Source organism: Lipophrys pholis (assembly GCF_963383615.2).
Source record: "Lipophrys pholis genome assembly, chromosome: 8".
NCBI lineage: Eukaryota > Metazoa > Chordata > Actinopteri > Blenniiformes > Blenniidae > Lipophrys > Lipophrys pholis.
Window position 1 is genome coordinate 15,818,673 of NC_137630.1, and position 24,827 is coordinate 15,843,499.

A 24,827-nucleotide genomic window follows, 5' to 3' on the forward strand; every position below is an offset into this window, starting at 1 on the left:
GGCAGTGTTTACTCTCCCATGCTGTAGCTGAAACTGGGTGAACTAATCTACATGCTTCCCCCCTGCTGGCACATCACACTTCAAATAGGTTGTCACCCAGCTCCCTGGTCCTCTCGATGAGCTGCCAATAGACTGGCCAGCAGTCTCATCCGCGAGGGAATAGCCTCCAGGCGTGGGAGACAACAGCACAAGTCAGCCACATATCATTCAAAACAAAATATAACCTCTGCTGCTGCTCTCCACTGTCCCGCAGCTGAGGAAAAGTTCCATAGTCGCAAGACGAAAAAAAGAAAAGAAAAAACAAAACAAAACAGGAAAGCCTCAGTCTATCCGGATTTAATGAGAGAGAAAGAATGACTGACACTTTTTCCTGTCTCAGTGACTAAAACGTTAGCTGTTGTAACCTCCCTGGCTCAGACAATCCTTGTGGGACTTCTGCTCCGGTCCCAGAGTCTTGCTTGTAGCCCTCAAACACGACTTAACGCAATTATCTCCATAATAGTCATAATCTCCCTTCAGGTCCATTCAGAGTCTGAATAGGTGTAATCATCTCTCGCACTATTGAGGAGACGGAAGGCTTCCAGCTTGTCTTTAATACCTGGCTTCTTCGATTCCTGCTAATCCTCAGTTCAGCACAGTGTGCTGTAAGGCCCCTTCATATCCACCAGAGTAATCACAGTAATTTCCTGCTACATTAAGAGGGTCATTTTTCCCCCCCAATGCATTGCTATTTATATCGTCAACGCCCGTCTACACGTTGACTGGTAGCGATCATTCACAGTCAGGTGACAATCACAAGCAGTCACACTCCCGCAAATAGCCGCGCGATCTACGAGGCCCTCTCCCCTGGCTTGTTTAACTTGTGATCAGTGTTGCAGCTATGTTAGAGCTACCGTAATGCTGTGGACCTGAGGTTTTCATATTGTGGGGCCGGTCTCCCATGGGGGTCACCACAGAGCTTCAGCGAGGGCAGAGAAGCAGGAAAATGCCTTTTCCCAGCAACAGATTTGAGAAGAAATTATGATGTAAAGAGATGGAGGATAGAACTATCCATTAAATACATTTTCAACGTACAGTACATGAGTCATCACAATACGTCATTACAACTTGCTCCGTAGGTTTCTACATGAGACGCTCTATACCTGATGCAACCTGGATTTAAAACTCAGTCCTCCACAGTCAAGCTAAAAACTTAATCCCATCATGAATTAAGTTCAGCTTCAGTGCAAAACCATAATTGGACGAGTTGCAGGTTATATATAATGACTTGCCAATCAGTCTAACCCTAACCACTGTGCGGACACATGAAGACTTGACTATTGTGTTTGAATCAAAACACCACATTGATATTGTATAATGAGGAAGTCTGGCATTCAACCAAACATGACTTGTTGGTGTAAGGCGAAGCATGTGTGGCGGTAGAGTCAGAGGGGCTTTGGAGGGGTGTAATATGGTTTAATCTTACACTGAAAAAAGAAAATAGTTGGAAATAGTTGGACCAACTTAACTAATTGCTTTAATTGGTAACACCTAAATGAATCAAGTTCTTCAAGCTTAAGTTAATGAATTAGATTAGGTTCAAACTTAAGTTAATTAATTATTTCAAGTTCAAAGAAATTGATTCATTTCGGTGTTACCAATTGAAGCAGATAGTTAAGTTGGTGCAAGTATTTTCTTTTTTCAGTGTAGGTGGGGCTCAGTGTCCCACAGTTTGTCAGACCCCTGGACTGAACTACAAGAACTAAAAGCGGGTTATGAATCTGTTGTTTAAGCCAAGGCAGCTTGATATTTATATTTTTCAGGTAGCCTTCATAATTCTGTCCACGCCGAGGCTTGTGCACTTGTGCAAATGGAGGCAAATGAGCGAGGCCAAAGCGTTTTCACAAGATGCGGTTGGAGCTTGTTGTTGCCATTCACCTCAGGTGCTTGTCCGCACAGAACCAACCCTTTCATCTTTGTTTCATGCTTGTTAGTCTTTCCCACCTGGCTCTTTGGTATTCTGTTTTTTCTTTCTTTTCTTTTTTTTCTTCTTTTTTTGTAGATCTAACTTCTGTTTTTCGAGTGTTCGATGATGGCGCTAATGAGGCGGAGGGTGGATGTTTGTCTGGCGTTCCGAGAAAGAATATGAGCAGAAATCATGAAAGAGGCGTGCGCAGCCCTCTCGTGTGCTCTGTGGCAGAAATAGTCAAGAGGTCATTGCACACTTGTGTTTTTTTTCATGCCCAATCAAGCCCAGCAGCAAGCTGTACCTCCATGTGTGATTGACTGGGAAGAGAGGGGGGTCGCAGAGGAGGGCGGGAGGAAATGAGGAGAGAGGATCGTTTTGGCTGTGATCAGGCGTTACCTGGCTGTGACAGCACTCGTCTCTCTCAACAGCTGAGGCTTGTCACAGCTGCTGATGTCCCGCTGCGTTGAACCATACATGAATAATCAAGCACACACACACACACTCACATACTTTCTCATCCTCACATCCATGCATACTCAATTACACACACATGCACACAGACTGTGCACACACACAGATGCCCTCTGCTGTGTTCACTGACTATGACCAGTGTTGCAGGCAGCACACATGCACAAGCAAAGGCAGGATGCGCACACCCAGGATGTCAAGATAACCTCCCCGAAGTGTTCCCCATAACCTCATGAATTATGGAAAACTTTCATTATCTAAAAGTTTCAAAGTATCAAAGGAAACAGGAAAGTTAATTTTTTTTCTCTCCTGTTTTTTAAAATGTAATTTCAGAACGGAGTCTGTTGCAGAGAAGATGCTTACAAACTGGTTCGCCTTCCTCCTTCACAAGTTCCTCAAGGTGAGTGCACCAAACAGCGTGTGTGTGTGTGTGTGTGTGTGTGTGTGTGTGTGTGTGTGTGTGTGTGTGTGTGTGTGTGTGTGTGTGTGTGTGTGTGTGTGTGTGTGTGTGTGTGTGTGTGTGTGTGTGTGTGTGTGTGTGTGTGTGTGTGTGTGTGTGTGTGTGTGTGTGTGTGTGTGTGTGTGTGTGTGTGTGTATATGCGCGCAGTGTGCAGACACTAATATCAATTGAATTACTTTTTGATGTTTGTAATTTAGCTTCTGAATTAAACCTGGGATTGTGAGAGGTTTTCTGTGGAGGGAAGTTTTGTGTTTATGCAGCGATGCTCTCTCAGGTGTGAATTAACGGGTGTGTGTGTGCGTGTGCGTGTGTGTGTGTGTGCGTGTGTGTGTGTGTGTGTGTTCACAGGAGTGTGCTGGGGAGCCTCTGTTCATGCTGTACTGCGCCATCAAGCAGCAGATGGAAAAGGGCCCCATCGACGCCATCACGGGAGAGGCGCGTTATTCCCTGAGTGAAGACAAACTTATCCGCCAGCAGATCGAGTACAAAACCCTGGTACGTCACACTCCACCAGGCAAGCCAGAAGTTTGCACATAGGCTCAAGGATATACACAAGCACAGGTTGCATTAGACTCAAAAAATGGCTTTTTCCAGTTTAAAATGCCTCCGAGCTGAGACGCAAACATTCTCTTTTTAAAAGTAAACCAGATAAACGCTCTTGTTTACAAAACATTTTCACCATGACAATAGCTCTGTTTGTTCCTTGCATTGTGGGAAGAAAATTACCTAATGAACCCACAGGCCCGAGTGTTTGTCCAACATCAAGGTAGGAGGCTACAAAGATTGGGACAGAGTAAACACACCCCTCTTCACACACACACACACGCACGCACACACATATACGCACACACTCACACAGCCAGCATGTGACATGACAATGCTCTGATTGCTCTGACTGGGAATTTGGCTCATTACGTGCTAATACCCCGGCAGAGCTGGAAATTGGTGTCCCACTGAAGGTGTGAAATTAGATTTCAGGATGCCAGCAAGAGCGGAAATGGTTTTTTAAAGCTCCTGCCATGCTCCAAGGAGACTCTAATGAGGGCAAAGCCTCAAGCTGGACTGAAGTCAGGCAGTACAGGACACCTTACGTGTTTTCTCCCACTGCTTCAGGTCCCCCTGTGACATTTTACACTTTCTCCCCGCTGTTCTCCCAATATTTACCATCCAGATCCTGAATTGTGTGAATCCAGACAATGAAAACAGCCCAGAGATTCCAGTGAAGGTGCTGAACTGTGACACCATCACCCAAGTGAAGGAGAAGATACTCGATGCTGTTTACAAGAACATGCCCTATTCTCAACGGCCGCGCGCTGTCGACATGGATCTTGGTATGAAAACACACCCACACACACATGCACAAAAACACACGCAAACGCAGCTGGCAGGTGTAAAGTTCCTCGCGACCAGAGATTAATGTATCAGTGGAAGAAAATGGAGCCATGTGTACAGATTATCAGTGCATTAATGTGATAAAAGCTGTGTTCCTGCAGCTCGGCCAGTCAACCAGCTCCAGCGAGCTGCTGCCAGGCCCTTCTATCAAACTGAGTGACAGTGTGTGGCGCATCCCTCCGTCTGGCTGCTTCCACTGCCTGGTAGTGCCAATAACACACAGCAGATTAAGATAGAAAAAAAAGGGGGCTTTTCTGTATGTGTGCATACGTTTGTTTTGCATCTGTGATGTGGCTGAGTAGCTACACTGGTAATAGCTGACAGACTGGCTCAAAAGTCTGACACCCGGCTCCACTCCCACACAGTCTGTCGCTTCCATCCCTGCCTGTCCCATACCAATGTCCCATCCCTCATTTTTGTCACATCACACGGTCAATTTGCTGAGATTTCACTAGCTGCAAACCCACCCTTCAGCAATGTGCCCACCTAGGATACATGTTTGAATTCTTAATGATATTTTCTTGATATTTGTGTGAAGGTTTTTCAAAAAATTTAAGAGGATACTGATGTTCATTTGGTCACCTGAAAAATCCATCCCGCAACATTGTGGCTGGAAATAGGCAACTTTCACAGAAAAAAATGTCATCTTCCTTAGTGGGACCCACATTTTAGCTGAGCACATCTGCCACATAGAAATGTCAGTTACTCCTACTAATTCAGTGAAAATTCAGTTTGATACCTGTGATCACAGAAAATTTCCATCTAAAGACGTCACTACCTCAAAACCCAATGGCGTGTTCGATTTTGAAAATTTGCTCAGAGGTTGCAAAGAATAGGTGCAGGGCCCGCAGGATGAAGGGATGCCTGTGTGACATCCTGTGTAGTTTTTTTTATATTTTTTTGCATATTTGAGTGTAGGTTGCATGATTTCAGGAGGATCTTAGATATTACATGGTCACCTGGCAGAGGCACAAAGTAATAAAACGCAGTCAACAAGGAGAAAATCAATGATCACTCCCAGCATGAGGCTCACAATGCCGATCCACTTCCCTGTCAGGACGCTTATTATCATTTCATTACCCTACAATGACCCGTCAGACACTTCTGTCTCTGCCAGCACTGCTTATAGCCGATACCTGCTCCCACATCTTCCTGGCTTTTTTTTTTTTGTCTTTTGAAAGGAGGTGATTTTCTCATTTCAGGTTTTTTTTTTATATATATATTTTTTTTTTCAGCATGTATTTTCTGCTCTCGCTTTGCTTTATTTGACCCGGACAGGCCAACTGCTGTGTATGTGACACAAGTACCAATTAAAGCGTGCAGTCTTCCTGCATATACATCTGCCAATTGTTCATGTGTAATGTTTAATTAAGATACGCGTCAATCCAGGACGGTGAAAAGAGTACACAGGCCTATAGCTATGCGTTCATTTGCGCGGGTGGAGAGTTATCTCATTGGGGCTTTAACAATGACATTTCGTCAAGCACATGAGGTTTGGAAGACCTAAAAAATGTTTTTGTTATTATTATATGTCTTCTGTGCAGAAACCTTTAACGTGTTTATTTTATTCGGGGGTGTCAAACTAATTAGAGTAAAGTTGTCACATGCAGCCTGGTTAGATGTCAACAGGGACGGACCAGAAAAAAAAGAGAAGAAAAAAAAAGAAACAACAGCCTTTAATGACACTTTCTGTTTGGTTTTTTCATAGTTTACGTTTGAAGACGTGAGAGTGCAATCTGAAAATGTTAACATTCAGCAACCTAACTAAATCTCATACAAACCACATGGAATTTCTTGGAAAACGAATCCTGACGTTGTCATAATTCGGTTGTTTCACAGCTTTCTACAGCTATTAGCATGTCTTTACAAACTCACTTTCGTATGATGGCTCTTCACTCGAGCTAAATTATTTTCCCGTATCACTGCGTGATTTGCTGCCATCTGCTGAGCAGTTCCAGGTTTTCGTGTTGTGCGGTGTCCCTCCCAATGGACAATTAGGAGCGGCTATCATTGAAACATTGCACTTAATGTCGCCTTGTTATTTTTACATCATGCAAAATCCTCCTGCGGGCCAGACCGGATGCTTCTGGAACACACGGCATCAAACCCTCCCACAGAAACAAATGAAAACGGTTTCTATTGTGTCTCCCTGCTATTCATTGTTTTGTTGTGCTATTATTTACTGTGTGGGTTTTTTTGTATGTGTTTGTGATTAGAGTGGCGCCAGGGGCGAATGGCTCGGGTGGTTTTGCAGGACGAGGACATCACCACCAAGATTGAAAATGACTGGAAAAGACTCAACACCCTCATGCACTACCAGGTAAATACACGTGTTTTTCTCAAATGTTTTCCTTAATTACATCTCAAACTTAGCTTTTTTTGAATCAAGAAAATGTCTCATTTTAGTTCAATTTCTGCCCTGGCTTTTATTATGGAAATTACACCACATACCTGGGCAAACTTTGATGTTTCCTGCTCTTGGCTTTTAGGCAGCCAATTTTCGGCTCCTCATTTGCATGCCCGTGCCTGGCGTAATCCAAGTGACTCACAGAATAGAGGACAATTATTGTACAGGTGGCAGGAGAGATGAACTCTCAGCAGCTCAGCCGACACTTCTCCCTCCTCCCCGGGGAGATGAAACATCTCCAGTCGGGAGGAAAGCGTCGCTCTCCTTTGCTCTCTTTCTCTCTCTCTCTCTCTTGTCGCCCTCTCTGGTCCATTGACTTATATGCTAGCAACAATTAGTCCCACTGTGACTCCCTGCTTCCATCTCGCCAAATGTAGGATCTCCATTCACACCCCACAATTTGAGGGCCCTTCGGCTCATCTGTCACCCCGTTTTACAGGGAGAAAAGTGCAACGCTAAAAATACAGGAAAACTGAGAACGTGGGGATTTCTGTACTTTTTAGGAGACTGTGTGAATTTCAAAGTTCTAAATGAAAGAGAGAGGACCAGGATAGGGTCAGTGGATGGCAGAGAGAAATAATAAAGACGAATGAAACCAGAAAAGGGAGAATGTGAACGCCGACGTCTCAGCGGGTCAGGAATCCTTCGCAATGCATGCTCAGCCAGCTCTCATTAGTCAACCAAGGTGGACCATCTGCTGAAAAACTGCATGAGATCAGATTCTAACCTGCCTGTTTAAGAGGACAGGTTTTGAAGAACTGTCCGCCCACGTGGTTTAAAAAAAGATGTGTAATGCAGATTGACAGACTATTCTATGACGTGTAGGTCAGGAAGTGTCCAACCCCTCAAATAAATTGACTTACATCAAATTGACTACCTGTAAAGTCTAAAGTAATAAAGTGAAGAGGAAAAAAAAAAGATATTACCCTTACTGACTTACTTTGTAGCAATTAATTTTTCTTTCTAGTAAATATTCTAAACAGGGATGCATCATTACTGATTTTGGGTTCGGGTCTGATTCTGCACGTGGGTGTTTGTGAAAGCTCTCTGATATGACTCACGATTATTATTTTATTCATAACAACAGCAACAAAAGTAAAGTTGACAGAAAGTTGTTAACGAGAATCGTGCCAATCACATTAATGATTAAAGACCTGAACAATAATTGCTTCTTTTTTTTATTAACGCTGAGGGAAAAAAGATAAATGGATGTTAAGGATGCCAAATGAAGCATTAACACCAAGCATGGCCAAACCAGAACACTGGCTCATCTGCATTTTGCCCGTGTTTCAAGCAGAGGCAGCTCTGTGGTAGCTTAAGTGAACAACGTGTGAAAAAGACTGAGTCTGACAAGAAGTTCCAACATGAAAGACATCATAAATCCAGTACTCTCCAAGAATTTTATTGGATTTTTTTTTAAATGTTACATCAGACTTGGAGGCAAAGGGCCCGAGGTCATAGGGAATTTTTTTTAAATAATTCTGAGAATTCCATACATCCATCCTCTCTGACTTTAGGTCAAAAGCTGGCTCGATATTGGACATGTCGCCTGTAAGTGTGAATATGAGTTATTGTGGGTCTCTGTGTGTGCTCTGTGATGGACCAGTGGCATGTCCAACTCAAGCTTGACCTTATTTCTCCATAAGATATTAATGCTCACTAACCACTCAACTAATTTTTAAGTTAAATATAAGTCATACGATTTGAATAGAAATAAACAAATCTAATAAGAAAGTAAAATCACAAAAATCATAGATGTAATAACTGATATAGTAAGCTATTGCTAATTTCTTAATCCATCTTCCAAGCAAGGAAAAACTGCTGTCAACATCCTTATGTTCATAGCATAATACACAATAAAAGGTAGAACTCATTTCTCAATCAGGCCCCTGTGCATGAAGCTCTTGTTTTCTTGAGCACAACAGAATAGATAGATGTTTAACTCAAACTATACATGGCTTGTAAACGAGAGAACGAGAAGCTGCCTCCCACTTTCTGCCTAAGTGCTTCCTATTGTGTCACTTCATGTTTTCACTGTGCGTACTCGCCACAAAAAGTCCATCCGATTAAGTCGTACGACTCGGCTCTTTAGGGGTCAATGTGAACTGCTGCTCCAGTTGGAAGTCGTTTATCGGTTGTAGGAATTTTTCAAAGAAGTTTTCTTTGAAACAGGACTTCACACATTGCACGTCTTTTTCTTTTTGTCTTTATTCTTTTCTTACCTTCCTCTCCGTCCTCAACCTTGATCTTTCGTTCGGAAATTCCCTCTTACATTTGGCTCCTATATGTTTTTGTACTTTTCCTCTCTTACCCACTGACCTGCAGTAAGAGTTGTTCTTGCTTCAGTATTTTCTTTTTTCTCTCTCTTGCTTTCTTCGTCTCGTGCTCTGGGCACCGTGTTTTGGTCTCGGCAGTTCTTTCATCCTTGATGAAGCATTTCAGTATGTTTACTTCCACAACATAATGGGCTCTTTTGTTGTTGTTCTTTTGCAATCCTTTGTGTCGCAGTTTGTCTGCCGTCATTAGCCGAGGGGGGCGCCACGGGACACACGGCGACACGCGTGTGGCCGGTTCACTTATTCCCTCACTCAATAGCAGATCTTAGGACCGCTATTGATTATAGATCTGAGGGTTCTTGAATAGAACATGAAACCCAACGCAGCGCTGCTTCAGAGTGCATAGCGACGCGCTGCAGGGCAACATGGTGAAGAGAGCAGAGGAGGAATGAGCATGATGGGACGGGGCAAATGATGGCGGAACGACATTGACAGTTTTTGCATCATTACTGTTTTGATGAGGTGGCAACGGCCCCAATGTGTGAGCTTGTGTGTTTTTGTTTTGTACACTCTGGTATTGCATTGGCAGCTGTGACAACACATCTGGCTGCGTAACACAACATGGAAGCACAGCTCATTAGGCCCCAGAGTGCTGGGAAAAGCTTGCAGAGAAGTGGGGAAAAAATGGGAACGGTAAAGAGAAAATAGGGGGGGGGGGGGGGGGGGTGAAATATGCAGAGTGAATCTGAGCATCACTTTGAGCATTTGCTAATTCTCTCATTGCAGAGACACAGAGACTAGACGGAGGCATTAAAATTCATTGGGCTCACAGCAAACCCAAAAAGAAAACCCCTGGCTATTTACCTGCCACATGGGAAATAATGGTTTACACAACCTGGATATGAAAATACACACCTCTTCAAGCTTCCCACCACACTAGAATTTAAAAAAAGGACATTTTTTAAAATGAGTTCCCAATATTTATTCATCACGTTTACATTCATAGTGAGGCGACTCAATTTCTGTGTATTTCTACACTCTTTTCGTGCACAGATAAGAGATAAAAGAGTGGATGAACACACACACGCACGCGCACACACACACACACACACACACACACACACACACACACACACACTGCATATGTGTGCATAGACATCTCATTGATTATTCTTATATGCAGATAAACACAGAAGCTGAGATAAAAGATTTATGAGATTGGGGGGCTATTGGGCCAATATCTGATTTGGATCTTTCTTTGTTGATTAATCTTCCTGCCTGTCAGAGTGAAGCTTTTCATCACACTTTCTTTCTTCCCTGCCTCCCCTGTCTCTGCCATGTTGCGACACGTTGGTATTAACCTTGCTGCTGCTGGATGGTATTCGAGCTGTAAGCAGGGATGTCACTGCTACATAAATCTGTCTACGGATGCGAGTCACCTGGGGGCAGCGTTCAGGATTCTTGTGAATTTATCAGAAACTGCAGTCAGATTCAACGTGTTTAGGATTTTGTCATTCAGAAACTGTTAATATATCACTTTAATTATGTTTAACTGTTCAACATTTAATTCACAAAACTGGCTTATCCAGTTCACTGTAATAGTAAACCATATTCATGTATAGGGACTCATTACTTTGATGCCGAATCTTCTGAAAGATGTCAGCAATCGCAATACACGTAGGCACAAGTAAAGTCAGTTTGGAAAGTTGCATCACCTATCTTGTGACCTCTGTGTGTCCTCCCCCTCCTCTGCGGTGGAGGAACAGCGAGTGCTGACACCGATGGGCACATCAGGAAAGCCTGCCAGCTAGATTCTGTTACCCACCTTGCAGACATCACTTGGGGGCATTTTGGGCTATTTTCACCAGACCCAGACATAAATGATACCAGCGCATTGTTTCACGTTCATTTATCTAATGCCATGGCTAAATATAATAGGATGGTTTATCAGGGGAGAAAAATAATCTGAAAATGTTTCCCAAAAGTTGAGTAATTCTGCCGTTTCTCTGATACGAACAGCCACAGTGTTTGTAAAAGAAAAGTACAATAGACGCTCAGCTACACTCTCTTTTGACTCAAAGGCGTTTCTTAATGTATAAATTATGACCATTACTTTCATCACTAATGAGTTATTGACTGAGTAACTGATGCAGTTGCCATTACTGAAGTTACTGTGATCATATGATACAATATCTGTCTTGCTTGTCTTCTAACAATTGGCACCAGCATCACTATTATCTGAAGCTATTGTCAGTGGTGAAGAGCAGCTCTGTGACCATTTCACTAAACTCCCGTTAACTTCAGGAGGAGCAGCTCATTGCGACCTTTATACGTTCGCTGTGGTTTTTCCAACTAACTTATGTCATTTCAGCTTATTTCAATGAACGATTCAGTTATTACTGTAGTTCATATAATGCTAAGAGGTCAACCAACGTGGCAACGCTTCAATAATCCAACTTTACATTCAAAGTATTTAAAATAAAACGATAGGATCTAAGTGTTGTACTTAAGATATATAAACACTGCAGTAAGAAAAATAACTCAAAATGTAAAAACGTGTAATAAAAACAAAAGATACTGTTAAAAAATACAAGGTATCACAGGATAGAAATGTGTGCACATAAAATAAGAATCATACACAGTGTTAAAAAAAAAGCAAAGGAAAAGAGGAGGGTTTTTTTTTTTTTTTTTTTTTTTTTATATCTTTTTATTAGGTTTTTCAACAGACAGACAGTAGGCATCACAACAGCAAAAAAAGAACGTTTACAGTTGGTGCAGAACTAGTTCACAGGAATTGAGGTAGAAAGGGTACATAGATATGAGCAGAATGTGGCAGCCTGACACAATGTCTATAAAATAAGGTAAAGTGTCTGTAGTTTAATCCCCCTAAGCCCCAGCCCTCCACCCCCCTCCCCACCCATTATTAGCCACCAGAACACAGCACGTCCCACGTTCGCACGGACGCACACACATAAAAAAAAATAAAAAATAAAAAATTAAATAAAATAAAATAAAAAATTTAAATAAAATGAAAAAATAAAAATAAAATAAATTAAGAGATAATAATTAAATAATAATAGTAAAAGAACACAAATAAAAGGAGAGAAAGACAGAAGAAATAATAACAATAATAGTAGTGGTAAACAGAGCGGAGAGAGACACCTCAAGGGGTTACATCACTAACTTCAGGGGTTAGGTCAATATTTTTCACATGACTCAGCAGGGGATTAAAGAGGAGGGTTTTTAACAGGTACATATATCAAGTAGCAGTACAAATATTCAAAGAGGCAATTGCAACCCATTTTCAGTAACTTGCTTTAAGTCCTGCAAATTGGCGGGAAACTCTTGAAAACATTCCCTGTGACACCCGAGAGAGTCATTCGCAAAGAAAACGGCTCATTTAACATTTCACCACCGCTAACAAGAACTGCACATATTCACAGATTGTGTGTTTCCGAGCTACTGGCCAGAGTCGAAAGGTAAGATAAGCATCGTGATCTGTGGGCACGAGTCCAGATGAGCTGGTACCACAGGGAAACAGGCCAGGACCAGAGCGGTGAGCTTGTGTGGGGAAGGCTGAGGGAGAAAGATAGGTGATGACCACACTGCTGTATGGTCAACTCTGCACTGTCTAATGGCAGGTCTTATCACAGGCAGGGCCCACAGCCCTTATCACACCTGCCCACTATCAGCCCCACACTGGATTATCCCTGAAGGGCGAATCTGCACGCCTTCAATCATTTACTACTATCACAAGGCCCCATCTTTGCTCTGGCCTCTCCATCGGCCATAAAAAGCAGAGAAAGAGAGAGGGATGGAGGGAAATACGAGAGGAGGGGGGCCGAGAAGCTATTTCATGCTACTGGGAGTAAATGTATCACAGGAAAAAGTGGCAGAAACTTCATTCAATGCCATCAGTGTATTAGAGTTCCATCCATGCATTGTAATCCAAGGGGAGGCTACACAGATGAGGTTGAGGAAAGTAGAGACAAATGAGAAAGAGGCGAGGTGATAGAGAGAACGAGAAAGAGGTCAAGGATGCTGGTCATGGGTAGAGGTTCGGGAGATCATTTTCTTTCTCTCTCTCGCTCTCTTCAAGAGGCAAAAGGTCCTGAGCAATGTCTTTAAGGCGAGTCAATCAGATCTTTTTCCCAGTTTCAAGTGTCTCTCCAGTCTGGCCAGTGGAGGCCAGATGGCAACTCCAACTAATAGCAAACCGAGATTAGTTTGTGAAGAGTTGGAGAAGGAGGGTGAGGACAAAAAGGGAGGGAGGATGAGAGGAGGCTGAAGAACACCATCTATGCATGCACATCTCAGTATCCAACGGCTTATTTTGCAACAAGAGGCATGGGAATGAGCCGATTCCTGCTAAAGAAAATGAAAATAAGCATTTTCTTTTTTGTCTGTAGATTCTTTGAGGTATTCCTTTTGGAACCTGGCATTTGCCTTTGGTTTATTTCTCCACTAGAGGCTCATCAGTTTTCCTTTGCTGGGTCTGAAGCAGAAATCCCTCCTCGGGGTGAGCTGTAAATGCCAGCCAACAAAGCTGTTTGTTGTTCCGGTTTTCTGTAAAGAACCACATGTTTTTGTTTTTTGTTTTTTTTCATTTGCTGTTTTGTACTTTCCAAAACAGGATGTTTCAATGTAGAACCGTGAATAGATTTATCATAATTAATTTGCAGTTTCCTGGATCATTAACAGCACTGTTAATTTGATAAAAGATGACTTTTAAAGAAATGTTTTTTAACATCCTTTCTGATGGGAGTTACGTCAGTGTTTCTCAGCTTATCGGTGATGACTGGAGCAGAACACATGGGGCCACGAGCTTTTTGTAAATATAAACCACTGAGGAGGGGAGCATGAACCCCAGTGTGCGTTTGTAATTCATAAAACATCTTTTACAAAACCCCTTGTTTTTGCCATTTATATTTGAAGCTGACTCCTTGCAGCTCCATTACTATTATTACACCTGCATAGCCCTTTTTTTCTTTCTTTTCTTCTTTTTTTAAGAGAGTGAAGTGTGCACAAGTTGAGACATTCACTTAATAGTCTCTCTCCTGGCAGCCTGTTATTTCTTGTTTTCTCCCCACTCTCTTTCTCACTTCTCATCTCATCCCAGTTACATCATGTCTCCCAGGTTTGAGCAGGGGATGACAATGACAGTTATATTGAGTGCAGCCATCATGCAGCCACGGCACTCTGCTTCGCTGGGAGAAAAGCCACAGGGTTGTGGTTCAGAGCAGCAGGGAGCACAGATATGACGGAATAACATGTCGCGGCTGCTCGTGGGATTATTCACTTTGGGGTTTATGTTTCCTCATATCGTGTTCTCCTTGGTATGAAATATTCGTGAGAACATATTATACATATATTTATCTGGTAGTTTGTAATAGTAAATAATAGACTCTGTCTGTAATGGCTTTTAAACCCGGACTGTCAAAACCTTATATCATTTTTAGTTTTATTTTTTATATATATATATATATATGTTGTGTCCATTCCTATTGTATACTGATGTGTGTTTGTGTGTGTGTTTATTCACGTAGGTGTCGGATCGCTGCGTTGTGGCTTTGGTGCCCAAGCAGACCTCATCGTACAACATCCCTTCCTCAGCCAGCATATCACGCACCTCCATCAGCAGATACGGTGAGTCAGTGGACCATCTATCCACCTTCTACACAGTTTAACTCCCCAGGTGACAATATGCAAAAACCAAGAGTGCACCATGAACAATACTAGGGTAAAAACAACCACTCACCCATGGTACATCAGCTTAACTCAAATGCATGTTTTTCCGAGAGAACGCTCACACAAGGAGAACATGCAATCTCTACACAGAAAGGCCTCTGAACCAGGCTGTTCGTTATATAGCAATAGAAGGCTGTATTTGCATGTTTACCATGTAAATACAGCCTTGGATTCATTTCAGGTAAAAGATTACTGCTGTGGCAACAAAATCGCATCAGAATCTTCATTTCAGTTCTCCAATATAAAAATGCACTCACCTCGAGCCAGTGAAAAGCTGGGGCATTTGTTTTATATTTTCCTGCTGTGGTGTTTTTTTTTAGGTTTTTTTTACAGATTTATTTTCTCTCCAGTAGCGTGTGCAGGTTGCCTTCAAGTTCCAGTTCAAACTCTGTTCAGTGATTCAGGAGAGAAAAGACATGAGAGAGAGAGAGAGAGAGAGAGAGAGAGAGAGAGAGAGAGAGAGAGAGAGAGAGAAAGAGAGAGATGGGGAGAAAAAAACAGGAGAACATAAGAGATATAGCATGCATGTGTTTCTGAAGGCAATAATAATTGATGAAGATACATTCTTTGCAGGACACACACACTCACCTGCACATGTACACACAGTTTATTCAGCGCGCCACCCTGCAGCACAAACCAGTGCTCAAATATTTTAGATGGTCTTGTAGTTAGTGCGTCTGCATGCCAGATTTGGTCCAATGCCAGATACGCAGCAGCAGCAGCAGCAGCAGCAGCAGCAGCAGCAGCAGCAGCAGACAACTTGTGATTGCTAATTATTCAGTGTGAATGATACTTCACACAAACAGAAAAATGACAAGTGAGCATGGCCAATTATGAGGATTGTGGGGATAGAAGGTGAGCACTGCCTTTAAACTGCGTAGCACTGAAAAAGAACTAACAGCGTCCTTATCCCTTCGAGCAATTACACTTACTGGCAAATGTTGAAAATAGCGAGTACCTGCGGATGCTAAGTCGGAAAGGCTGCTTTCTTAAGTATATGTATCATGAAATGGAGTGGAGTGACATTTTCAAATTAACTGCTCGTGATTATCTTTGATGACCTTTAGAAACATTACCTTCTTTTAAAGAAAACACCATCAAGGGAGAGACGATGGATGACCGAAGCAAAGCAATGAAATATAACTACCCAAGTTGTTCTGGCATTACTTTCATGCTCAATCTTTTATTTTTCATAATACCCAGATAGATTTCACATTAATTTATAGAGGTGTGGAATTTCTGAAATTACTCATATTAATGTGTCATTTAATAGCTGCTGCGAAAATATATTTTTCTTTGCAAGTTTCCTGGAATTGAGTGTGAATGGTATAGAAAGCAGAGGCTCCTCTGGCACGATCCTGGCCCTCATCAATCATGTGCAGGCACAGCAGGCACAGCTGCACCTCGACACCTGCTGATGGATTCATACCAATTTCGCATTCAACACTTAGCATCTTGACTCAATTTACACCAGCGGCACCCCCTCTAGCTTTAAAATCGACCTGAACATACTCCCCTACTGGCTGGCTGCATCCGGGCGGCTGTGGGATTACAGCAGAAGGAAGGAGGAGGATTGTGGGCCACTGCTTAGGGTTAGGGGAGTTCTGAGATGTTGAGTTCGGCTGCGGAGATGTGATAGAGGATGTGGAGGGAATAGTTGAGCCAGAAGAAACAGTGACTGCATTAAGATGGGATTCTGGATTTTAATCCACCTTGCACACAGGTAGACATTTTCATCCCTCCATGTCCCTGGCGGCCACTCCAGAGGGGCAGTGTGGTCTTTTTTTGAACGATATAAGTGGCCTTTATTGGCAGAAAAAAGCTTTGTTGTTCAGCTCGGCCTTTGAAGCCAGGTGAGGGAGATCTTCTCTGGGATCCTGAATCCCTGGAGAACCCGCTGCCACGTGGAGACGCTCGCTAATTAGGAGACACTGAAACCTGCATTATGTCAAGTGAGAAAAGAGCAAGAAGGCAGGGACACAAAGAGCACAGACAAGAGAGGGGATGTATGGATGAAGGATTACGATTCCCGTGCTAAACAAATTAGGGATCTTTTGATGCATTGATGCGAGTGTGACAGGGTTGATTTCAACATGGCATTGGCACAATGTTGCAGAGAGGAGCCAATTATGGCTGCTTTAAAGTAGTGCCAAGCGCAGTCATGAGACATGGATTATATCAGTAGAGGGAATAAATGATGAGCAAGACAAACAGCAAATATTCATCAAATGATACATGACAGAGAGAAATATGTAACAGCAGATCAGGAGAAATGAAGAGAGGAATACTGTATACTGTCCTGCAAAACATTATTCTGCTGTGTACATGACAAGCGTACGACAAATTCCTGTTATATTATTTTTGAAGGTCAATGTAAAATTCACATTTAAAGCGTGCTTAGTAGTGTCACCAGTACTTCACAACTTCCCATCCCTTTGGTCACATTGCTGTTTGAAGAAATTTCCAATCGATGCATTTTGCTTTATAGCCTAGCTTCCAGCTGGGTTTGGCTTTGCAGTCTTTAATCTGTATTTTTATTTTGTCTTTCCAGATTCCTCCTTCCGCTACACTGGCAGTCCAGATAGTCTTCGCTCACGTGCTCCCATGATCACACCTGATCTGGAAAGTGGTGTTAAGGTGTGGCATCTGGTGAAAAACCATGAACACGGAGACCAGAAGGAAGGAGATCGTGGGAGCAAAATGGTCTCTGAAATCTATTTAACGAGGCTGCTCGCTACAAAGGTAAGTCAATATTCTTCATTCTTTGTTTCAATACAAATATAACACAACAACTGCAAGTTGAGATTGGTAGATTTTTTTCCTTGTTGTAACGACACTTCTTGGCTGTAATCCTATGCTACTGGAAACTTGTATTTCCATGTTATGATGTCATATTCCCCATGCAGCAGATCAGAGCTTGTGGGTTGCGTCCATTAAAGCGAGGAAAAATAAAGGCGCCTCATAAATAGGCCTTTCGGTGAACACAGTTTTGTTGTATGGTGCATTTTACATGATCTGTCACCAGTTATCTCACTCAAGTACTCGCACACCGATGAGAACAGTTTGCCTGTGAGGCATTCAGACGCCACTGGGAGCAACAGCGTCCTGCTGCAGGACACTTAGACATATTTTTAATGCAAGAAAGGAAATCTAGCCGTTATCGTTTGAAATGTAAAGACGCCACTTTAGCAGCTGAGCCACAGCTGCCCCATGTGGTCTTATGTGATTTCCACTTGATGTAGAATTGCCTCTTGTGATCTGCCAAAGCTTTGTTTATCCGGCATCATACTACCTCCAACAAAAGATGTTCTTTTATCAGTGTTTGACTTTGACAATGAAGATTTGTCTTGTCTTTGTGCGCTCCACTCGGCTCTGTTGCTCATTCCGCTAAAGTCATTTTCTCTTTTTGGCACCATTTAAAAGAAAAATCAACAGGCTTTCTGAAAGTAGAAGATTCATTGCCAGGTTGCATTGTTACAGAAAAGAAAAAAACTCTACAAAAATTCCCCCACTGCTTTAAAGCGAGGGGGGATTTGAGGGGTTAAATGTTGTGCTTTGTTGGACGCATTGCTGATCCCATTGGACTCTTCGTCTCTCATCAGGGTACGCTACAGAAATTTGTGGATGATCTTTTTGAGACGTTGTTCAGTACAGTCCACCGCGGAAGCACTCTTCCGCTCGCCATCAAATACATGTTTGACTTCCTGGATGAGCAGGCAGACAAACACGGCATTCATGACACAGACGTACGTCACACATGGAAAAGCAACTGGTGAGTGTTTTTTCTTTTGAAATTCTGTGTAACTTATAGTTTATCTCCTCTAGCGTTCTATCATTTCATAGGTATATTTATGGTCCTGGTCCATGTTTTGTTATGAACTTATTGCCTTTATTTTCTCTCTTTTCCAGCCTTCCGTTGCGTTTCTGGGTGAACGTGATCAAAAATCCACAGTTTGTGTTCGACATCCATAAGAGCAGCATCACGGACGCCTGCCTGTCTGTAGTAGCTCAGACATTTATGGATTCTTGCTCCACTTCAGAGCATCGGCTGGGCAAAGATTCCCCATCCAATAAGCTGCTCTACGCTAAAGATATCCCCAATTATAAGAGCTGGGTAGAAAGGTAAAAGCTACTGCAGTCACTTTATATACCATCCTGATCCACTCTATCATTTCTTCTTTCTATCATCTTACTGTAAAAAAAAAATAGCAATCTTTGAGAAAATTGGCTCATAATTCAACTGCATTCTGTAAGAGTGATACGAGTGCTTATCTTGCAGACACCCACTGTTAGTCAGAGACGTTATGGCTCAAAACTGTGACTATAAAAGGATTTACACCTGAGTGAAAGTGGCGCATTGGTTCGGTGAGCCTCTGCAAGTGACGCCAAATGTTGCCTCTTATCTGAATCCCCAGGTACTACGCTGACATCAACCGGCTGCCAGCTATTAGTGACCAGGACATGAACGCCTATTTAGCGGAGCAGGCCAGGCTCCACTCCACCGAGTTCAACATGCTCAGCGCTCTCAATGAGATCTACTCTTACGTCAGTAAATACAGCGAGGAGGTGAGTGTCCTCTGCATGCACAACACTCACGTACTGTCAATTTTGATTATCCTGATTCATTATGTGTCAGAAAGTCATATATTTAAATTTCTGTTCGTTACCATTTTCCTAAAGACTCAAACTCATTTTGGAATGCATCCATTGACTGTGTTCGATTGCTTGTTTGTCATGCAAATGTACAAAAATATCCAGAGGAGGCACAAATAGTGCAAGTATGTTAAGATGTAATGTAATTAATCTCTCTCTGCAGCTGAACAAATGATCAAAGATACACACATAACATATTCTGACTTATAACTTAGTTGTTTATAATTGAACTTCACTAACTATTTTTGTACCTCTTTCCAAAAGAAATGAGAAAAAGTGTTTTACGTTGGATAAAGTACCGTAGATTAGGAGTGAAACACCAGGCATCCTATAACTTGATTTCATCTGATGCTGTCTACTTTATTTTCTCTGTTTTCATGCTCTCACTTTGTGTCTCACTCTCTCTTTTTCATGTTAATCATATTATTCACAAGGTTATATTAAAATTATTAAAAACACATGCTCATTGTAGTTTGCACAGTGACAAAACAGGACAGGCACATTGGCAGTTTAGTGCATTTCTGCTAGAGTTCAGGGTTAGCCCTGGCTATACAAGCACGACACGTGTCCAAATAGTTAAAAGGACACAAAAAAATGCACAATTGTACAATCTCTTTTGTACAATGTACATGATATATACACTGTACAATAGAGAAGTCCTCAAAATGAAAAGGGGAAAAAAGTTAAAATATTCATAATAATACGAAAACATATATAAGGAAAGGGCACATAACACATACAGTACATAAACACTGTCCAATGTAGAGTCTTGCGTTCTTTAAAAAAAGATGAATCCAATGGATCTCCCCATTACTGCACACAGATGTCTTTATCTAACTGAGGGTCTCTGGGGGGCGAGAGCCAGTCCCAGCTGACTCACTGTGGGTGAGAGCAGGTCACTAATGCATCACAAGCCAAACACAGAGGGGCACAACCAGACACAGAGTTTCACACATACAGACAATTTGAAGTCACAAATAAACCAAACAACGCACACACAAGGAGAATTTTCAAACTGCACACAGGAAGCCCCCTCCCTCCAAGCTGGCACTCGAACCATGTGGATACTCTGCGGTGTACCATTTTTCAGGGAGATCAGGCCAATCCATCTTTTGAACTGAGCTGCTTCACTTTGAGATTTTACCTGGAGGGCAGTCCTAGGCGTTGATTGCTTAATGAGCTACTGCCTCAGTAAATCAGCTGCTAATTACGGACAGACTGAGGAGCGTAATTTGAACGAAAGGCGTGCCGCAAATTTTCCCCGCGCTGTAATATATGTATTTCTTGCCCTTGGTGTTCCAAGACGATTCATAACTGACAAGGGTTAGTGAGGTCAGCCCCGACTCTTCAGTAGACTTCCCCGAAGCCCAAAGGTCTAGTGAGACCTGAGCTTAACAAGGCAATGTGTCTCATCTGCAGAGAAGAAAGTGAATGTCTACAAGCTCTCAGCATGCCTCTCTGTCCTTTAGCCTGTGCGCAGTCGTCTATCTGGCATATAGGGGCTCTCATGAGCGGAATCAGAGGCAACACACACACACACACACATGCTCTGATCACAGGAAGCCTAAACAGGGGGGAGGAATATAAGGAGAAAAGAGAGCAGGAAAGAGAGAGGGCATTTATGGAGACATTGGACTTCTAATGTCAGCTCCTCCTCTGGGAAGCTTTAGCCTGACCTTTATGTTAGACCACACCATCTCTCTCACTCCTTTTATCTCCGACTGTCCCTCCCTCTCCTTCCTTTACATCCCTTCTCTTTTTAACCATTATCCAGTCAGCTCCTCCTTTGCTTGCCGTGAATCTCATGTGGTCGCTTTTGCTGCCGCTGCAGTTGTCGTTAGGCGCGACGCACATGCATATGCAAACGTGCTCATTTTGCATAGCACTCTCTACAAATGTACGCCATCCCTTCTGCAGTGCCTGGTAGAGTGTGGTGCATAAAAACCTCATCTACCACCATTAGCGGTTGCTCATTCTTACTCAGCCCTTCACAAAGGGCGGTGTGTCAGGCTAACCAGGCCAGAGCCGAAGCCTGCTTAAATGGATTTGGGAAATGGCAGTGGGAGCTGTACCTGCATACAGGGCTACAGATTAATAATAGATTGCTATCGGGCCCAATGAGGAGGAGGAAATGTTATGCCTGTAGCTGCCAGCCTTTAAGAGCACTTAAGCAGAAGAGTGGAAGATGGTAGGTGGGCAGACAGACATTGTGTTCTACACCGGGACAGGTGGCAAATGAAGGTTGGCCCTGCTCAGGGTGGAAAAGGAAAAGGAAAGGGGAAAAAACTATTTTTAATGTCATTAACAGTCAGTCAACTTTTGACACAAAAATAGCAAAGTGTCAAGCCGTTAAAAAAAAAATAAAGATTTTGAAATGGGTGGTGGACTTTTGCTTGGCTGAGGAATAGAAACTTTATAACTAAGACCTACTGTAAACATGTGTAGACACAAAAACATCCTGTTTAGTGCAGCACTCAATAAGTTGAGAGTTGAGTTCAAATAATGTACTTTGGTTTTTCACATAATTCCCACTGATATGAGAATATCTTTTAAGGGGAACTTGATCAAGTAGCAGCAAGTACAAATTACAAGACAGTTTAAAACCAATAAAGAAGTATAAAAAAAGTCTCTAGCTATAGTTCCCACCACACTTTCTGATATACGTCCTTGCACTTGAATACAAGCGCCTCAATGAGGTTAAAGGAAGTAATGAATATTGTTTGCATTTTATATCCCTTGTCGTCTCCATGCCAGGGTTTTCAGAAATATCAGTAACTTTAATGTTACTAAGGGTACAGTTGAAATTTGTGTCTTAAATCTCTTTACCAATGATTGCATGACCAGAGTGCAGAGAATGAGAGTGTAGGAAAAAGAGCTTTTCCCCAAATCCTCTTTCAGTATGTGAAAAAGCAGATGAAAAAGGTACCTGGTTGCTCACGGAATCCAAGTGAATGAATAAAAGCACAAATGTAGTTTTGTGGTTTGTTGCATAGGCCAGAAAAAGATTGCTTTTGTCACAAATCACCAGCTGTTTATGAGAGGGTACGAAGAACTGTAAGATAACTGTCGAGAGAAGTGTAAAAAGACACGTTCTCTTTCACCAATACGACGAGAATTGAGTCGTTCAAATGCAACATCATGGTTGACACTTTCCCTCTCATAATCATTTCTTATTTATCCCTCACTTCTGAATATTTTCAATTACACATTGCGTAAGATGGGTAAATGAATTATTTTGTTTGAAATATCAATTATTAAGTGGGCCTGTGCTTTCCAGTGTCGTCTGCAGAAGCAAATGTATTCACAGCACCAAACCAGAAACACTATGCCAAAGAAGGCTGCGCAGTTTGAATATGGGGATTCGTGTCAAAGATAATAAGGCATTTTCCATATTGTAGCTTTCCATATTTATTTTTAATTTTTTTTTTTGTAGTCTTTGTATTTACAGAAAGGGCAACTCCCTATGTACACGGGTGTTGCTGTGACACGTTTTCGGCAGCCAGCCTGAATGTCTTTTGAACCCGATTTGACAAGTGTCAAATTAAGAAAATGGAGCTCAAGAGATAAAATGAGAGACTAATGCACAGATATCGCTCAATGCTGTCATAAGTACAGGCAGCACTGTAATTATGTTCCTTTTCTTTGTTGTGATTTCCATGTAAAAACCCAAACAAATGCAAATATGCAGAGGTAGTAAAAGTAAGACTTTAGATACCTAAATAAAGCTGTGATGATGATAATAATGGTGCTCTATTAATCTGCCCTTTTATGGAGATAATCACAACTAAGGCATTGCAGCACACTGGAGTTGTTTTTACATCAGATGACGTTCTTGTTGCAGCCCGAATCAAATATGGGTCCCCCCTACTCCAAAAAGGAATTCCTAACCTTCCTGATACACAAAATCTCTTTTGAGGTATTCCGTAATAATAAACATTCTACATACAAACTGTCTCAACTCCTGCGCTGCTGTTAGTGACACAAAGTTTATCCAGTCGCATCAGTGTTTGAAGAATACTACCTTAATATTCAAGAGGAAAACTTCTTGCTGGAAAAAAAAAGTAAAACGGAGAGAAAACACAGTTTAAGGAATTTGTGCAAGTGACCGTCTGGATTAAGAGATTTTATTTTTCAGATGAGAAACGGATCAAAAGGGGCAGCTGAGTTTGAGCATTTTAGAGATAAAGCTCGAGAGGTTGAGATGATCTGGACATGTGCTGAGGAGAGATAGTGGATATACTGGACAAAGGATGTTGTAGAGGAAGCTGGCAGCCAGGAGGAGAGAGGGAAGACTTCAGAGAGGATTCATGAATGTAGAGAAGAGGACATGGAGATGTTAGTGTGCCTGCAGAGGATTCAGTGGATCAGGTGAAATAGAGGCAGATGATCCACTGAAGAGTCACAATTTAACATTGTATTGTGTTACTTACAGACTTTTTAACGAGATGTCACGACAAATGTCATCAGCTCTCATCCGCCGAATGTATTTTAGCTCCCAGATGTGCGGTGGCACCATGTGATTTGTGACCGGGGTGTCTTTATTCTGAACAGATTACAGCAGCCCTGGAGCAGGATGAACAGGCCAGGAAGCAGAGGCTGGCCTACAAGGTGGAGCAACTCATCTCTGCCATGTCCTTCGAGAGCTGAGAGTGACCACTACTGAAAGACAGAAAGACAGAAAGAGAGAGCGCGAGAGAGTGAACGAGAGAGGAAGAGGACCACAGCCTCTGCAGGCTCTTCCCAAAAGAAGGTCTTGTACTACTTACCTCTCATCGTGGAAAGCTGCAACCACGAACCAGACCTGGGACCTCTGTATAACATGACTGCTTTAGTTTGTAATCCTCCCACCTCCTTCCATGACGGCGCCGGTGACGGGTCCGCAGGGGGACGGAGACGGACGCCCTGCAGCTGGAGCTGATGGTGGCAAAAGGAAGAGACATCAGCAGAGAAGGCAGCAACATGGCTTGTATTTATTTTCTTGTGTTTTGTCATTTTTCTTCTCTCTCAAAGGACATTGGCTCTGTTTGACAGGAAATTGTATGTTGTGTGGGTGTGCACATGTGTGGGTGTGGGTGGGTGTGTGTGTGTGTGTGTGTGTGTGTGTGTGTGTGTGTGTGTGTGTGTGTGTGTGTGTGTGTGTGTGTGTGTGTGTGTGTGTGTGTGTGTGTGTGTGTGTGTGTGTGTGTGTGTGTGTGTGTGTGTGTGTGTGTGTGTGTGTGTGTGTGTGTGTGTGTGTGTGTGTGTGTGTGTGTGTGTGTGTGTCTCATATTGAGGACTCCTGCAAGGCTGTGAGAGAAAATGGAGAAGCAGATTTTTTTTTTCCACACCAAATCAAAACTGACATCTGAGTGTGAAATGGAGAGAAAACAGAGAAGCAGCGACAGCAGGTCTCGAGATGGACACCTGAGCTGGCATTCAGATTCCTCAGATGTTTATTTTTGTACTTTTGGACATTTAAATGTTATCAGTTGCCG

The 24,827-nt window shown here is 42.5% G+C and overlaps 1 protein-coding gene across 1 annotated transcript in view; it reads left to right on the forward strand.

Annotated features, from left to right (window-relative positions):
• plxna2 (plexin A2) overlaps nucleotides 1–24,000 on the forward strand; it is a gene marked incomplete at both ends in the record, with an annotated part of 161,101 nt that extends 137,101 nt beyond the window's left edge. The window contains 10 exons of the mRNA XM_080470056.1: nucleotides 2,750–2,816; nucleotides 3,226–3,372; nucleotides 4,049–4,208; nucleotides 6,486–6,589; nucleotides 14,499–14,598; nucleotides 17,252–17,442; nucleotides 18,303–18,472; nucleotides 18,610–18,822; nucleotides 19,116–19,266; nucleotides 23,905–24,000. Coding sequence (XP_080326182.1) covers nucleotides 2,750–2,816; nucleotides 3,226–3,372; nucleotides 4,049–4,208; nucleotides 6,486–6,589; nucleotides 14,499–14,598; nucleotides 17,252–17,442; nucleotides 18,303–18,472; nucleotides 18,610–18,822; nucleotides 19,116–19,266; nucleotides 23,905–24,000 — 1,399 coding nt within the window. The remainder of the gene's footprint in view (nucleotides 1–2,749; nucleotides 2,817–3,225; nucleotides 3,373–4,048; nucleotides 4,209–6,485; nucleotides 6,590–14,498; nucleotides 14,599–17,251; nucleotides 17,443–18,302; nucleotides 18,473–18,609; nucleotides 18,823–19,115; nucleotides 19,267–23,904) is intronic.
• Between the last annotated feature and the right edge of the window lie 827 nt (nucleotides 24,001–24,827).